General features: G+C 35.7%; 1 protein-coding gene across 2 annotated transcripts in view; it reads right to left on the bottom strand.

The window, feature by feature from the left end:
- ANO3 (anoctamin 3) overlaps positions 1-18543 on the bottom strand; it is a 337137-nt gene extending 318594 nt beyond the window's left edge. The window contains exon 1 of one of the 2 annotated variants that reach the window (XM_074336148.2): positions 18327-18543. In XM_074336148.2, coding sequence (XP_074192249.1) covers positions 18327-18492 — 166 coding nt within the window. In that variant the 5' untranslated portion in view covers positions 18493-18543. The remainder of the gene's footprint in view (positions 1-18326) is intronic. The other variant, XM_074336149.2, reaches the window with a different exon arrangement.
- Positions 18544-18975: the final 432 nt, after the last annotated feature.

Here is an 18975-nt window from a genome sequence, read left to right as displayed (position 1 = left end):
AATAGAGCAAAATTAAAAGAAAAAGGGAACAAAAAGACAATAGGAAAAATTAGCAATAAAAAGCTGGTTTTTTGAAAAGATTCATAAAATTGACAAATCCCTGGCTGGACTCACTAAGGAAAAAAATAAAAGACACAAATAACCAAAGAAAAAATGAAAGATGAGACATTACGATGGATGCCACAGAAATACAAAGGATTATAAAAAATACTATGAAGGACTTTATGCCACCAAATTTAATAACCTGTAAGAATGGACAAGTTCATAGAAATATATAACCATCCTAGACTAATCATGAAGTACTGGAAAATCTAAATAGACTGATCAACAGTAAGAAAATTGCAACAATCATCCAAAACCAAGCCAAAAGCAAAAGTCCAGGACCAGATGGCTTCACTAGTGAATTCTTCCAAACATTCAGAGATGATTTAACACCTGTCCTCCTCAAACTCTTCCAAAATATTAAAGAAGAGGCAATACTTCCTAACTTATTTGATGAGGCCAACATTATCCTGATACCAAAACCTGGTAAGAATAGCACAAGAAAAGAAAACTACAGACTAATATCTCAGAAATCCTAAACAAAATACTAGCAAATGTGATACAACATACATGAAAAAGATTATATATAACCAACAAATGGGGTTCATTCCAGGGGCACAAGGAGGGTACAATGCAGGCAAACTGATCAATGTGATACACCACATAAACACAATAAAAATTATATGATCCTATTAATAGATGCAGGAAAAGCATTTGAGAAGATACACATCTATTTATGATTAAAACATTTAATAAAATGGTCATAGAAGGAAAGTAACTCAACATAATAAAATCCATATAAAACAAACCCTAATATATAATAAATATATATACCCTAATATATAAATATATAAATAAATAATAAACCCTAATATATAATAAAATCCATATGTAACAAACCCTCAGCTAATATTGTATTTAATGATGAAAAACTGAAAGCTTTTCCTCTAAGATCAGGAACGAGACAGGGATGCCCCCTCTCACCACTGCTATTCAACTAGTATTGGAATTCCTAGCTATACTTATCAGGCAAGAAAAAAAAAAAAAAAGAAAGAAATCCAAATTGGAAATGAAGAGGTTACATTGTCTCTTTTTGCAGATGACATGATTCTTTATATAGAAAACCCTAAAGACTCCACCAAAAACTATTAGAAACAATAAACAAATGCAGTAAAATTGCAGGATATAAAAAGCAATGTACAAAACTCCATTGTGTTCCTATATACTAACAATGAAATGTCAGAAAAAGAAATGAAAAAACAAAAAACAAAAAAACAACAACTTCCCTTTTGTTAGAATTGTAATAAAAAGAATAAAATACCTATGAATAAACTTAACAAAAAAACTGAAGGACCCATACACTTGAAACTATAAAACATTATTAAGAGACATTGAAGAAGATACAAAGAAATGGAAAGATATTCCATGTTCATCGATTGGAAGTTCAACGTAGGTAAAATGGCCATATTACCTAAAGCAATATACAGATTTAATGTAATCCCATCATATTTTTTGAACAAATAGAACAAAAAAATCATCAGATTTGTATGGAATCACAAAAGACCCCAAATAGCTAAAGCAATCCTAAAGAAAAAGAACAATGCTGGAGATATCACACTCCCTGATGTCAATTTATACCACAAGGCAACAATGAAAACACACTGCATTGGCAGAAAGAAAGACACACAAACCGATGGAACAGCATTGAGAACGCAGATATATGAGCAGATAATTTTCAACAAAGTAGCCTAAAACATACAGTGGGGGGAAAAAGTCTATTCAATAAATGGTGCTGGGAAATTGGAAAGCTATGTGCAAAAGAATGAGGCTATCTGCCACTATACAACAAAATTAACTAAAAATGGGTCAAAAACCTAAACCTAAAACCTATAACAATAAATCAATAAATTACATAGGAGAAAGCAAAGTACTAAACTTACAGACCTTGGGTTCAGAGAAGATTTTTATGAATTTGATCTCAAAGGCAAGGGAAGTAAAAGTTAAATAAATGAATGTGACTATATCAAACTAAAAAGCTTCTGCACAGCAAAAGAAACCAACAAAACAAAGACGCAAACAACCGAATGGGAGAAGTTATTTGCAAACAACTCTTCCAATAAGGGGTAAATATCCAAAATATATAAAGAACTCATACAACTCAATAAGACAAACAATCCATTTAAAAATAGGCAGTGGACATGGACAGACACCTCTCCCAAGAAGACATACAAATGGCCAACAGATTTATGAAAAAATGCTCAACTTCACTAGCTACTAGAAAAATCAAATCCACAATGAGAGATCGCTTAACACCAATTAGAACAGTTATTATCAACAAGACAATAAAAAGTTCTAGAGAGGTTGTGGAGAAAAAGGAACCCTCATTCACTGCTGATGGGAGTGTAAATTGGTATAGCCACTAGGAAAAACAGTAAGACGGTTCCTCAAAAAATTAAGAATAAAATTACCATATGACCCAGCAATCCCTTTTCTGGGTATTTACCTAACAAATCTAAAAACATTGTATTTAAAGATATATGTACCCTATGTTCATTGTAGCATTATTCACGGTGGCCAAGACGTGGAAACAACCAAAGTGTCCTTTGATAGGTGCCTGGATAAAGAAGATGTGGTACATACAAGGTCAGACAATTAAGTTTCAGAGCTCATCCTAGAAAAAGTGCTACATACCTCATTGCTGAATATCACTATGGTCACCTTCAAAGTACTTTCCTTAGGTAGCTATGAATCGATGCCAGTGCCTAGTCTACCCTTCAAAGCAATTTTGGAATGACCATCACAGCTGTCGTCCTATAACTCTTGATGTCCTGAATGTCAGCAAAATGTCTTCACTTCAATATTTCCTTTATCTTCAGGTAAAGAAAGAAGTTGTTGAGGGCCAGATCAGGTGAGTAGGGAGGGTGTTCCAATACAGTTATTTGTTTACTGGCTAAAAACTCCCTCACAGACAGTGCCAGGTGAGCTGGTACATTGTTGTGATGTAAGAGTCATGAAATGTTGATGAAAAGTTCAGGTTGTCTAACTTTTTCATGCAGCCATTTCAGCACTTCCAAATAGTAAACTTGGTTAACTGCTTGTCTAGTTGGTACAAATTTACAATGAATAATCCCTTGGATAGAAAGAAAGGTTAGCAATATTGTTGTAACAAATTCACAAACTTAATTGTCATACCTCATATATACAACGGGATATTATTTGGCCACAAAAAAAGATGAAATAGTGCCATTTGCGACAACATGGATGGATCTTGAGATTATCATGCGTAGTGAAATAAGTCAGACAGAAAAAGTCGAGAACCCTATGACTTCACTCATATGTGGGGTATAAAACTGAAAGCAACAAATGAATAAGGAAAACAAACACAAAAACTCATAGACACAAATAGTAATTTACAATACACAAATACAGATAACTACACATGTCATTGTGTTATATGATAAAGATTATGATATACTGACTAACTACCAAACTGTCTAAAAAAAGCTTTGCAGAGGAAGTAATACTTGAGAAAAATTGTGAGAAAAAAAAAAGGAGTTTTCCAAGGGAGACAGCAGAGGGAGAACATATTTCCTAGTGTACCAAATTACGAATAGCTACATAAATCCTGATATGAACTGGTTTAAGGAAACATAATGGACTTTAACTGAGCTCTGGGTTCAACTAACTTCAGTTAGAGCCTGATTTGTACTAATACATTACATTACTATCTATCTCTTGGCTCTGCTACCTCTGGGTTTTTTCCATCATTAGACTCTAAAACACCAGGCTTTGTCCTCATGATTGTTTCTAGTCTCCATTTCAGCCCCATATCCTTTCCCCAAGCCCAGAAGGTAAGCCTAGAATTCCTAACTAAAGTCCTGAAGTCCACTGTGATCAGACAAGCTTAATCTTCCTTCTAAGTCAATAAGATACTCTATGGTCATAAATCAGTCAGACAAATTCACAGAGTATGTGGTTTTATCTACGAACACCATGATTAGAATGTGGCAAAGGAGGTTTCTTAAAAGAAACTTGGCTAACAGCTGCAATTGCTATATACCACAGCGGTCCAAATAGGTGTTAGATATTTAGTGCTAAATCTGATTTTAGTGCCATCTATTGAAATCAAATCAGTTTCCTCATGTAAGGAAGTTAAAATCCATTGACATTTGCCACCATGGTAACCTGAAAATATAGACACATAGGAAGTCATTATTATCATATACTGTAGCTTCCCAGAGTGTGGAAGAATCTTTGGCCCAATTCCTAACCAGATGGTTAAATATGACATCTCTTAGTAGCTATAAAAGTATAAATTTTTGCCTTGGTCCCATCCCTGCATGAAATAAGAAAAAACAGGAACATGAAAGACCCTCATAGCTTCCACCCTGAAATAGAACTGAATCAGACAAGTTAGGCCTCTAGAGGAGTTTTTCTGTAAACAGCCTAAGATTAGCCACTTCCTCTTCCTCCTACAAATTAAATAAAAATCTCTCTTTAGTGGGAGGAAGACAAAATCTCAGTGCTGTCTTAGGGATATAAAAGTTCTATATGAGGCTTAGTTTTCATCTATTTTAGCTGCAAAAGAATATAGTCAGGAATTTTGAGAGCAGAGGTTAAGGCCAGAGTTTGTCAGACTTCCATGAGTTAAGAATGATTGTTTGGCTGTGGGCCCAGTCTGATGTTTCCAGGCCTTGACTAGAAAAAAAAGGAGGAAAGCTAAAATGTGTCTCCAACAAATAGTAAGGTCCTTATCAACTATACTTGCTAATGCTATTAATTTGGCATTTGAGGCCTACTTTTCCATCCATACTTAACTTTTACTAACCCACAGCATGGATAGTCCACTCTGTTCAAGCAGGTCTTTTCTTGTCACTATTCTATAAAACCTGGAAATTTATCAGCACAACTGCCATTGAGAACTTTTCCTGTTGCAAGCGATAGAAAAATCAAATCAAATGAGCAATAACCAATACAGAATCTATTGGCCCAATAATTAAAATACTTGGAAGGAAGGCTGACTTCAGCCACAGCTTAAATTAGGGGTACAAACTATATCATTTTAAAAAGATTTTTATTAAAATATAGTTAACATATAATATTAGTTTCAGGTATACATCATAGTTATTCAAATTTATATGTCTAAAGAAGTGATCACCATGATAAATCCAACAACCATCTGACATAGTACCACGCTATCACAATAGTATTGACTATATTCCCTATTCTGTACATTACATCCCCATGATTTATTTGTTTTATACCTGGAAATTTGAACTTCTTATTTCCCTTTGCTTTTTCCCCTCCTTTCTAATTTTTCAATTGCAGTTGACATTGAATATTATTTTATATTAATTTCAGGTGTACAACATAGTGGTTAGACATTTATATAATCTAAGCGATCCCCTTCACTAGTCTAGTATTCACCTGGCACTATTTATAGTTATTACCATATTACTGACTATATTTCCTATGCTTTACATCCTCATAACTATTTTGTAACCACCAGTTTGTACTTCTTAATCCTTTCAACTTTTTCACCAACCGTCCCAACCCTCCTCTCATCTGGCAACAATCAAAATGTTCTCTGTATCTGTGAGTTTGTTTCTGTTTTGTTTATTTTGCTCTTTAGATTCCATATATAAGTAATTCAGCTACCCTAAGTGTTTTGATTTAAGCCATTTACATTTAAAGTGATTATTGATACATAGTTTTTGCCATTTTATTATTCATTTTTATGTTCTGTTTCCCCCCCCCCCCCTTTTTCTTCTTAAAAAAGCCCCTTTATAACATTTCTTGTAATATGGGTTTGGTGGTGATCAACCACTTTAGCTTTTTCTTGTCTGGGAAGCTCTTTATCTCTCCTTCAATTTTAAATGATAGCCTTACTGGGTAGAGTGGTTGTAGGTCCTCATTTTCATCACTTTGAATATTACATGCCAATCCCCTCTTCCCTATAAAGTTTCTGTTGAGAAATCAGCTTACAAATCTTATGGGAGTTCCCTTGTATGTAACTAGTTGCCTTTCTCTTGCTGCTTTTTGGATTTTCTCTTTGTCTTTAACCTTTGCCATTTTAATTATAATGTGTCTTGGTTTAGGCCTGTTGGGTTCATCTTGTTTGCAACTCTGCATTTCTGGGGCTTATATGTGTATTTCCTTCCCCAGGTTAGGAAAGCTTTCGGTCATTACTTCTTCAAATATGTTCTCAATCCCTTGCTTTCTCTCTCTCCTTCTGCTACCCCCATGATGAAAATGTTGTTACACTTGATGTTATCCCAGAGCTCTCTTAAATTATTCTCATTTTTTTTTAATTATTTTTTTCTTTTTCCTGTTCTGATTGGGTGTTTTCTACTACTTTGTCTTGTAAATCACTGATTTGATTATCTGCTTCATCTAGTCTGCTGGTGATTCCTTCCAGTGCATTCTACATATGTTATTGTAAACTTCACTTCTGACTGGTTCTTTTTTATGGTTTCTATGTACTTTTTATGCTTGCTATCTCTTTGTTGAAGTTCTCATTAAGTTCCTTGAGCATCCTTATAATAACTATTTTGAACTCTCTATCTGATAGGCTGCTTGCATCCATTTTGTTTAGTTCTTTTTTCTGGCATTTTTCTTGTTCTTTCATTTGGGACACATTTCTTTGTTTCCTCATTTTGGCTGCCTCTCTGTGTTTGTTTGTATTAGGTGGATCTGCTACATCACCCAGTCTTGGCTGGGTGGTCTTATGTAGCTGGTGCCCTGTGGGAAACAGTGACACCCCGCTCCCTTGTCACTTGAGAGGGGTGTTCCAGGAGTGTCCCTTGTGTAGGCTGTGTGTGCTCTCCTGTTATAGTTAAGCCTTGATTATGGTTGGCACTTCAGTGGGTGGGATTGACCCTCAGGCTGACTGGTTGTAGGGTTTGGCCACATCCACAGCTTATGGGCTGCTGTGTGGGGGGCTTACTTCATGGAGTAAGATTTTCCCTAGTGGGCTCTGGTGTCTATTGAGACTGCCCTTTGTGTGTGCAGCTTGTTGGGTGGTCTTCTGCTGTGGGACTAATTGGGTGGTCTTCTGCTGTGGTCTGAAGCTGACCTCCAGGTATGTTGGTTCTGGGGCTTCTTGGGAGGGGCTCCAGTGCAGGCCAGGTCAACCATTGCCTGTGACCAGCTGGGGACTATGTGGTAGGAGCTACGAATTAATTCATGGTTGATGGCTGCTTATGCTGGATTTGGAGGCACATGGAAGTGGTCACACTAAAAACTGAGGATGGCTGAAACTAGTACCGGGCCTGGGACAGCTCCACAAAAAGCTCAAAACACCCCGAGGCCTGCTGCTTCCTGACAGCTCCCGTAAGACTCAATCACTGATACAGCCTCCTGTGCTACTCGAGTTGGTTGAGGCAGGGCCTCAGGGAGTCACCAGTGTGGGACAAGTGTTCAGCAGGTTAATGTATATTCTGGTTTGATGCCAGTGCTGAGCCTGAGCCTGGAGATACTCAGCAAAAGTCTCAGGGTACACCGAGGCAAGCCACTGTCCACCTGAGGCCCATGGACCCCAGGAGTTGTCCAAGAAAGAGTGCAATGTGTGTGGGGCTGACTACTTACTGAGAAAGTGCCTTAGACATTAAGCAGGTTGTGTGGGGTGAGGTCCCTGGGAGTCACCAGGGTGGAGCAAGTTGGTAGAGTGATTGTAGTTCACCAAGTCAATGCAGATTCAGTTTGGCTGTGTGTGTGTGTGTGTGTGTGTGTGTGTGTGTGTGTGTGTGTGTGTTGGGGAGGGATCAACATGAGAAAGATGGCATCTGTCTAATGGCTGCACAGGAAGGGAGTTCTACACAGGGAAATGGTGACTGTCTCTTCAGTCCTTGCCTGAAGCCACAGAACTCAGTCTCTCCTCATATGTCTCTGATGCCTTCTGAATCACTGCCCTTCTGCTGCCCAGGGTGAGTGCCTGGGAGCAAGTCTGTGCATGAGTTCCTCAAGAGGATGTCTGGGCCCCCTGCAGTCTTTCTCCCTGCTCTGGCAGTCAGAATCTATACTGTTTTTCACAGCCAGATGTTGTGGAGGTGCCCCTTCCTGGTATTGGTACTCAGGGTTGGGGAGTCCCAGGTGGGGCTAAAGTACCTTGCTCCTCCAGGGGGCCCTCCACAGCCGGCCAAGATATCCCTCCCAATGCTCAACCATGACATACAAATGTAGGGACCCCGTTCTGCATTTCCACCCCACCCCCCCCAGTCTCAATGTGGCTTTTTGTTTATATCCTTAGTTACAAAACTTCTGTTCAGGTAGACTTCAAGTGGTTTCCAGGTTGATCTATAATTTAGTTGTACTCTTATGGCCACAAACTGTATCTTCTACCATATTTCCCCGAAACTAAGGCTGGGTCTTATATTAATTTTTGCTCCAAAAGACACATTAGGGCTTATGTTCAGGGGATGTCATCCTGAAAAATCATGGTAGGGCTTATTTTCCAGTTTTGTCTTATTCTTGGGGAAACACAGTAGATGTAGAAAAGAGGTTAATTCCCAAAGAGAAATACAGAGTATTCATACTGGAAGCAAGAGGTATGCATTCAGGGGTAGAAAAAAATAAACTAGCAAACAAATGCATACGTAGGCACACAAATAGATACTTTATGATTCCATATTCCATACTCAATCTACATCACTCCATTCCTCAGTAATGACTTTCTCCTTTCTATTAAAAATTCTGCCCCTCTTTAAAATGCCTTTCCTTTTGAATTCTCTTTGGGACATATTGATTAGTCTTCTGAAAGTCCAGCACACATATTCTTTATCATTGATTTTGCCTTTGGTATACCTATAATGGATGGTCACCTCATATTTTCCCGTGAGTGATCAGTCTCAACTTATAAACAGCTGTGTATACTGTCAGATTTAAATTCTGAAGTCCACTGTACAGATGATGGAAAACCCTTCCCCTAAGAAACAATATAATACAGAGTATTAGTTTTCTAGGATAGCTTGGAAAAATTTAATTAATTCATCATGTGACTAAGGTATAATGTTAAATTTCTAATTTGAATTTCCAGAACCATTCTAAATCCCTTGCCATTCTCTAACCTTTGCAACTTACGTTAGGAGAGAGAAGAACACTGCTTCCACCTCTTGCCTCACTGGATCCGGGAGGTGAAAGGAGGTGTTCATTCTCAATCATTTGTGATGGCTCCTGTATTCTGATGAGGGTTTTCAGCAATGCAGAGGCTGGAGTTGTGCAGGAAGCACAGATGATCCAACAGGTAGGTTTGAATGAGATAGCATGGGAGCAGTGGATGCAGAACAGAATGTGATATTTGTGTGGGATAAGGTGTCTAGTGTGGATGAGGATTAAAATGATGGCCAAGTCATGACCTGGAAGGGTGTACATTAGAAATAAATAATAGGGAAGGACTACTGCAAAGAGATGTTATGACACAGAAGCATAGAATGTAAGCCCTAGAAGAAACTCATCTCTACCTTAACTTTTCAGGAAATCTAATGACTAACATTAAACTGACATGGACACATTAACAGTCACGATATTGCAAACTCCTCCACGCAGGCTCTCCTTTTGTTTTTATTTGTTTTCTCCTTCTTAACCATCGACTACTGAAGATTCTAATACCGAACAAGTTCAGGGTAAGATGAGAGCACAGGCCTACGACTGAAAGGATGACCCTAACAACTGCTGGACACTTAAGAATGAGAATGAGGCAAGGGATGCCTGTGATGTCTGGGATGTCAGGGAGAATAGGCTGTTACCATCCCAGGCAACACACACACACACACACACACACACACACACACACACACATTAATATAGTATATCAAAGTACATTGTATACTTAGCAAGTATTGAGGTAATGAATCTCTTTTATAATACTAAGAGCAGACACCATATTTTAGTCTCCTTTTAATTAATTTGTATCCTTGTATGGTGGCTTACATTTTAATAGTTTTCACATTATATATATTTATATATATTTCACTATATATACATATATAATGTGAAATATATATATATATATATATATATATATATATATATATATATATATATGACCTATAGATAATAAACAATTTATACACTGGAATTTCTACTAATTCTCCTCATTATTTTTTCTGTGATAAATGGTCACTCTCAATTCAAATTAAAAGTGTCTGTATATGTGTTTTATGGAGCTAATAAACCTCTACTTTTTAAAATTTCACTTTGTAAAGAGTCCATATAATGAGGACGTGAGGTAAACTGTTAAGAAAATTTTGCTTGATTTTCAAGACAAAACAAAATGAAAAAAATGACCAAGCTCTCTGTGGTTATTCGTGTGTCCATCAGAAATTACAAAATGTGTAGCATTTGTATATAGAAGTCAAAAGATTTCTGAAGCCCACTTTCTTGGCTCTGCTACAGAATCAACCACTTCTTTAAATACTGTTGCTTTGAGACTTGTCTCCACTGTGGCTTTGGAAATGGGACTGACTGGGAACAAATTTTCAGTGGAAAGGAAGAACTATGAAACACTGAATTGTGCTTATCTACTGTGGGATCAGATAAGAATTCTGAAGTTATTTACCTGCAGGGAAGATAAAGAAGAAAGATAGTTTTTTCAATGTTAATGGAAAATAAATCAACAAATGATGAGAAAAGGATCCTTATATTACCAAAGATGTTTAGACCGATACTCCCAGATCTTTGTCTTTTTGGAATTAATCATAAATCACTTTGAAGCGAGTTTGACCTAAAAGTCACATGGTTTCAAGAATTAATTGAGGAAACTCACAGTGATACGTGTATTTGTAGAACACTTTTTGTTTTTCAGATTCACTATCTGCTGTCTTTAAAGCAACTCATATGAATGGCCTTGCAATATTTGAGTTGAGAAGCCAAAGTGAGTAATGTAAGTAGGCAGGACACTGGAAATAGAAAATGGGGAGATATATCTTTTAAATATGTATTCTACGTCTCTTTTTCAGCCTACCCATTGAATTCTATCCTCCTGCTTGTATAACTAAAATACTGCTTTTCAATTTTGTTTCTATTTTTTCACATGGACATACTTCATATATTCTGGGTTTGACTAATTTCATAATGTGTACCTGTGCCCTATTACTTTATATCCCATTTAAAAAATAGAATTAAAGTGAAATTGATTAACACAAAAGAATCTTGAATCTATTATGCTTTAAAGATAATAATACTTATAGTACATTTTCCATAACTGGCTATACATTACCAGAGGCATAAATTATTCTATACTTTAGATGAGAACCTATCCACTACTTTAGAGAGAGCTCTCAGTCAATTGCTTCCCAAAAGCGCTTTATGAATAAAGACAGTGGCTGTATTTCATCATGCCAACCTAAGAATCTCATTATAAACATTCACCACAAGCCTAGATCTTTTGTATAAAGTGTTGGGTAAGCCAATTTACCAAGGCCTATTGCAACAATCAGAGTAAACATTTTTTCATCTGGTATCAGGAAGGAAGACATGGTACCAGGAAACCTTTGAGAAGAGATATCTGTATATCTGTATCTATCTCTATTTCTATACAATTTAGTGAACTCCGCCAGGTATTATACAGTAATGCAATGGCCACTTATCAATACTTCCATTAGAACTCCCTGGATGTTTCAGAAAGGCCACTTTTTAATTCATGATTTTGAATCTATGTACTCAATTTCTAGTAGAATACTTTCAGCAGGCATTTAACAGTTGTTGGGATTATTTCATTTTACATTAGCATTAACTTTTCATTTTATCAAGGCAGCCAACATATGCATATTATATGAACCTAGATTGCTCTTCTTGAGACAGAATGAATTGAGGGCCCCTAGGCAGAGTCATTAAGAGACGAGAGTTATACTAAAAAATTTCCACCCAGGAAGTGAAGGTTTCTATCAATCATTCTATCTTTGTAAAGTCATATTAGGAAAAAGCAATTCAGCTCCTTCTGTTCATAGATCTCTCTACTGATCCCTCTTTAGGGAACAGAAGTACAACATATCTCTTGTCCTATGGGAATTTATTTTCTATTTGATAAAATTAAATTGAAAGTTACACCAAATATCTAACTGCTAAAACACTTAAATGCATGATTAAATGCAGAAAATAAACATTTTACATTGATATCAATCCATAGAAATGGAACTCTGGGCTTGCAATACAGAAAAAAAAAGAGATATTTTATACTTAAAAAAAAAGAGAAGGAGGATTTTTAAGAAGGGTTTGAAGTCATCTGCAGATGTAGATATATGAAAATATGTAGATATAAGAAAAATAGGAAAACATTGTGTCAAGTATATAAATGGATTAATAACCACTATACAAAAAGACTGTTGACAAAGGGTTATCATTGATCGTAGATTACTATGATCAGAAGTTATTTGGAAAAATGTCACAATGTAATGATCACTGCAGGGAGCCTATCATGACTATTGACAAAAACATCAGTTTGCAAACTTTAGTACATTTGGAAATAACATGAAGAACTCCTAAAATCTGGATTTCTGGATTATATCCACAGCATTTACATATAAAGGGGCTGGGATGAGATCCTAGAATCTTAGTTAATTACAAGTATTCTGATGATACTAACGAAAATGCTTCATGGGCTATACTTTGGTTTGGGGAACTACCTTGCTAAAGCACTATTCTCCCAGCTGATATGTTCCTGCCCTGAATGAGACAGGCAAGATGAGACAGTGACTTTTTTCAATTACTTTTATGGATTTTATTTTCATAACTAGATTTAGAGAGTACATTTGGAGCAAGCATTGGACCTTCCAAACACTTCAAATTTCTCACAGAAGCTGGCAGAGAGATGGTCATAGAGTAGACACCTAATAAATGCAAATAGTTCATGACGGTAGCATCATAACTATCATCAGTCATGTGACAACAGGTCGTAGTTCTCAGCATTTTAAGAAGTGAAGACCTCATATTCCTTCTAACTGAACCAAAATCATTTTGCACAGTGGCCTTTCTTTTACTTTTGATCAGAGATGGTCCTCTGGGCTGCAATTAGCTAGATGTTCACCCTTTATCCCAAGGTCAGAGGACACAGAGTCTATTCTTTGGATTTCCTTGCATAATCTTAGAAATCATGCTCTTAATTTTCCTGAGACAAAGAGATAATCATTATAAAGCCCACCTCATAAATCCCTAAAACACCTCTGATGAGATAAAGGTTGTTTTTTTAGACTGACCTTGCACAACTATAATTTTGTCAGAGTGGTCCATCAGTTCTTGGGTTATAGGACATATCCAGAAAGACAAATATCATCAAATTCTCTTAAAAATGCAATGACTGGTGTGTGAGTGTCTGACTGTGTGTGTGTGTGTGTGTGTGTGTGTGTGTGAGAGAGAGAGAGAGAGAGAGAGAGAGAGAGAGAGAGAGAGAGAGAGAGAGAGAGAAAGAGAGAGAGATCATGTGGTTTAATGGGGATTTATAATATTTTCATAAAGTGTTTATGTTTACTCTCTGGGCTACTATTGGATAGTGTAACACTTTTTTTTGTCTTTGAAAATTTGGCATTTGTTTGGGGCCATATGAGACATTGAAATCTGTTATTCTTAGAAAATTACAACAGTCAATTGTCTTATGAATCAGTTGTACTTCAGAAGAATAGATTTATTTTCATCTGGTATCATTTATTTTCAGTTGAAGTATAATCAGTTCTACTTCAGAAGAACAGATTTATTTTCATCTGACATGATACTAAGAAATCTTTGAGGGAAAATATTTATTTTAGTGTGAAATGCAATGAAGAAGGAATTATGAGACCCAACTTCCTATCTTCATTTATGGTATTATAACTTGAAGTTACATGATTACCAGTGGGACATGCCTGCTTTAGAAGGAAAAATAGATGAACGACCAAATGATTTGAATTCTTTGGAATTAGCACTGTATATTTACCACCACTGTGAAGTACTTATGGGAATTATATCAATATTGTTTAAATATGTAGTCCACTGGTCTAATTTGATATTTATTGGTACTGGCTTGGTTTCATATAATTGGGATAACTGACAAAACAATTTAAAAAAATAAATAAGACTTTTTGTAAAGAGGCTACTATCTAATTGTATTGAGGTATTTAAATTGTAAAGGAATGTCATGCTATATCATGCAGCAATGGGTTAATTTAGGACTAGAAAAACAATGAAAAATAAAAATGATACGTAGGTGTCTCTAAGGAGCTGGCAAGAAGTAGCAGAAGCATTAAGTATACAAAAGACAGATGCAAAGGCACAGTAGTAAATCATTCTAACTAAAAATTTGACATCCATAGAGGTAAACACGGCAGACAAGGGGACAGGACATCTTTTAAAATTGCACCCAGGACAACTTCAGACAGACTAGTCCTATCTTCTTTCTGCTGTATTATACTAATTTAACACACACAAATGATGAGCTTCCTAATTCGTGGGCCTCTACGCTTCAAGTAGAGCCAATCACCAAAAAAATTATGAAAATGAAAGACATAATTAGATCCAAAGTAGTTTTCATGAATGATGGATGCATAATAGATTTTTACAGGAAACTGAAGATGTGTAGTTTATAAATGTGTATGAATCAGTGTTAACAACTCTTTATATTTATGTACAAATGATTTGCTTGTTATTGTTCATTTGGCCATAAGACACTGTGTTACACATGTGTCAAACATGTGCACTACTGATCTCACAGTGGGGAAGGGCCTAATGTTTCACTTCAAATTTCTGAATGACTAGGAAATAGTAGTTGACTGGCTTGCACTTTGGTATGGAAATATGTTCACTAACTCTTCATAGGACTGAATGTGGGGGATATACATATTTGAAATAGTTGACTATCTGAAATATATATATATATATATATATATATATATATATATATATATATATATATATATATATATTTCAATCCCCCACACATTATATATATACACATACATTTAGAATACTGCCTGATACATAGGCAATGATATATATGTGCTTATAATTAATATCAGAATGGTAATGATGATGACCATGACGATCATGATGATGGAATATTCATATCCTTCAAAGACATTTAAAGCATATTCCAGAATCCAGGCAGGATATTCATAGATTCATTATCGATTATTGATAAAATCCATTTTTGGAAGACAAAGAAGCATTTTTCCCCATGTAAGTGTTTTAAATATTAATTTCCAAGTAGTGTTGAAGAAAAAAAAAAGAACACTAAATTTATAGACAAAAAATAGATAAGAGCTCTTTTATTTCTCCCATCTCTGCCACTACCTCACAGACACACACACACACACACACACACACACACTATGTGTGTATGACTTTGGGGTGATTACATTAGTTCTCTGGTCTTTTGATTCTCCTTCTACTGAATAAAACCTAAGATACATGCACTCTACCTCACAGACATCTTACAAGAACTATTGAGATTCTGTAGGTATGAGTTATCTTCAGGATATTATACAAATGAAAGGTGTAAATTCTGTTTTTGCTAACAATGAACATATTTCTTCCTAGACAGACCTGCTAAACTTTCTGTGGACTAATATTCATATGTCCTGTATTATTTTCCTAAGCTGGGAATACGTGCACAAGCACGTTAACAACATACTGCCGTACTACTGAGACGGAAAGGACAGACCTCTTTCCCTACTTCTACTATCAACTGATTTTCATTTTCATATAGACCCCAGGCTTTTCAATCATAAACCAACTTTCAATCATAAATATTCAATTAATGCATTCTAAATGAATTAATACAACTTGACTATATTGAAAATGGGGCAAAAAAGATTTCTCATACAAAACTGATCTTAAAATGCTTAATCCTCCACAAAAGTTTCAAATCAAAGACAAATTCCATAATGATACTCTCCTGTACAGTGGTACCATGAAGTAATAAATTATGTACTAATTCCAACATAATATTTTGGCAGATAAAATACATGTATAACTTGATTTAAAGAAATACCCCTATAACAAAATATTCATTAAAATATCAACTACATGGTATTATTTGGTCATTTATTTAACCATATTTATTGCATGTGTATTATGCACAGACACAAACAATTGTGAAGTGGCAATTGTTCAAGAAATGTAACTTAATAGAAGAGGAGCCATGGACATATGTATTTATAACAAAAATTAGAATGCAAGGATTTTAATATACAGGACAAAAATTTTGTAGAAGTTAGAAAGTTAACCATATGCATTTGGGAATAAGACAATACTTTATCTTGGTGAGATTTTAATAAATAGAGGCAGGGGAACATATTGAAAATTATTTTGAAGTAATATGAATTGTGATTGGGGATATCAATCATTCTTGTAGGATATGTGTAGGTTACATGAGGTTGGAAAAGTTTTTGAAAAAACAGATTTCGATCAGAGCATCAGGCTTATAACCCAGGTCACATATCATTACAGAAATTGCAAACAAAGGCGGGGGTGGGTCAGATTTGTGCTTACTAAGGACTTTGTGGATGTCTACAGACAAGAGGCTTGTTATGGAAAACCTGGAGGTAAGAGCAGTTTGAGGTCCAGACAGGTGCATGCACGGGGGGATACAAAGAGGGCTGATCTTTCAGTCCCTCAGCCAGGCCATCCAGGAGTCAAGACATACAGACCTTTTATTGCCATGCACTCTATTGAGTACTGGTGCTCGAGTGGTGAACAAAGAGGTAGGGAAGAAATATTAAACTAATGTGCATGCAAATAAATACAAACTTTATACTGCAATAAATGCTAAAGAATGTTAGAGATGACTTAGGGGTTCTTGACAAAAATAAGAATGTAAGAAGAAGGAGGCAGTTATATGGAGTTAGCTTATTTGTGTTGAATTGGAAGCACTGCCAGGATATTGAGGGGGAAGTGTCTTCCAGGCTCTGAGGAAGAGTTTCTACCTGAGCTATAGATGTGTAAGTCAATTGCATAAAGACAACAGTTGAATCTACTGAAATAGATGGGCTGAACCAGCGATGACTAGAAGGCAAAAAGTGGTGAAAGGAACATGGGTATTTAAATCATGATTAAGCTGGCGAAGACTTCATTTTTAAACCTTGTTTTCCTGTCCAAACTTACTATAGCAAGCTATGTTCATTTGTAAAGAACTGAGTTGTTTCCACTTTATGAACTCGTAGGTTCAAAAAATAGTAATAATAGCATGGAGATCTCTTTTCTTACAGTTGAATGAAAATTTACAAAAGGATGTTATAGCTCCTGATTATAGAACTGACTATACTGTGGAAAAAAAAAGTCATATAATACAAAAGAATCCAATCAGTAACTGGATGGGAGTCACATGAAACTTATTTTCAAACATCTACAAATAAACAAGTGTGACAAATTCTCTCAGAAAAATTCTCTGGTTGCTAAATGTAATTCATTTTTTTCTAGAAGTACTTTTTATTGGACAAAGATTAATGCCCAGTAACACCTAGAGCTCTAAAGGCTTCGCGCAACTTTCACATTCACATTATGCTGCCTTTTTTTTTTTTTTTTGAGGAAAGGTAAACAACTAAATCATAACAGAATTTTCCTTTAGAACAACATTTAACATACTATTGATTACACAAAATTCTTCTACAAAGCCCAGTTAATTGATTTTTGCCATCTTATAGCTATTCATTATAAACAAAACCTTCAGAATTATTTTATTACTGCACACTGTTAGTGCATACCATTATTTACTCAAAACTGCAGAGCAATTGTGGAATGGAAACTGCAATTCTGGATTAGTAACACTCATAGGCATCAAAATAGAAATTCTTCACATTGAAATCTATCATAACTGTCAACTCATATAGAATCTAAGTCAGCTCATAAAATAACATAACCAAAAGGAATATTCTCTTGTTCTTAGTGAGAAGGTAAAGCATATATTATCTTTCATATGATTATGTTAAATGAAACATAAGTAAAGTAGATAAACGAAAGATGGCAGGACTTTTTTTCTGCAGTTTATGGATAAAACCCCCTGATTTCACCAGTTATCCCAAACAAAACTAAGTCTTGATAGGCTTGAGCATCCAGAAAAACAAAATCAGCTTCACTATTAACATTCTTTTGAGTTTTCTGAGTTTGTTTTCTGACGTTTCACTCTACTGGCAAAATCCTGTTCTTTCTGCAATAATCTATTTACATATTTTGGGGAAAAATAACTCAAGAAACAAAAATTGGCAGCAGCTATACCACCACAAAGTAAGTGACATCGAGATTTACTTTTTCCATATCTGTCATTAAAGAAGTACAGATATAAGTTAAGATATTAAAAAATATCAATGTAAAGTTTGGCTTACCAGCGGGAAAAGAACTGGAGTGTGGAAGTTCCAACTGGCTAGACTCACCAGAGAGTTCGGTCAAAGAGGTTAAAGTAAAATCTGAGTTGGAAGCTTGCTCATATCTGAAGCCTTCAGGAGAAAGATATTCTAGTTCAACCTTCACAGTTGACATTGCAAAATTCATTTAGAGCTATGGAAATCAAAGTTCACACAACTGAAGTTTTAAAAATGACAGGAGGGAGGAAAATCACTATATTAGCATCAGTAATAATCCCAGGCTTTCCAGTAATTATTTTCACTTGGAAATCCAAAACAAATAAAACATGCAGAGCTGATTCTCAAAGTTTTCTGCCTTCACGCCTTTCCTAGGCAATTGACTTCAGTAAGATGGATACATTTTAGAGTTGTTTTTCTTGATGATATCTTGCTGCCTTTAAATGATAGCAGCACTAACTCCATCTCAGACAGGCTGCAGTGAAAAGCAAAACGTGCTAAGTGAAGACATAGGCAAGACTGCAGGGAGATGCTTTTAGTAACTTGGTATTGAAAGTTCACATTCACATTTCTGTACACAAACGATCAGCTGGGTGGGGCTACGGACTGTCAAAGAATGCAACTTTATTCCACTGGGCAGCTCTTCAGAGGCATGTTTTAATTTGGAAGGAAA

This window comes from Rhinolophus sinicus, chromosome 14 (assembly GCF_057876585.1).
Source record: "Rhinolophus sinicus isolate RSI-liver-muscle chromosome 14, RSI-T2T, whole genome shotgun sequence".
Taxonomy (NCBI): Eukaryota; Metazoa; Chordata; class Mammalia; order Chiroptera; family Rhinolophidae; genus Rhinolophus; species Rhinolophus sinicus.
Note: the sequence above shows the minus strand (reverse complement) of the source record. Positions and strands in the feature narration are given on the sequence as shown.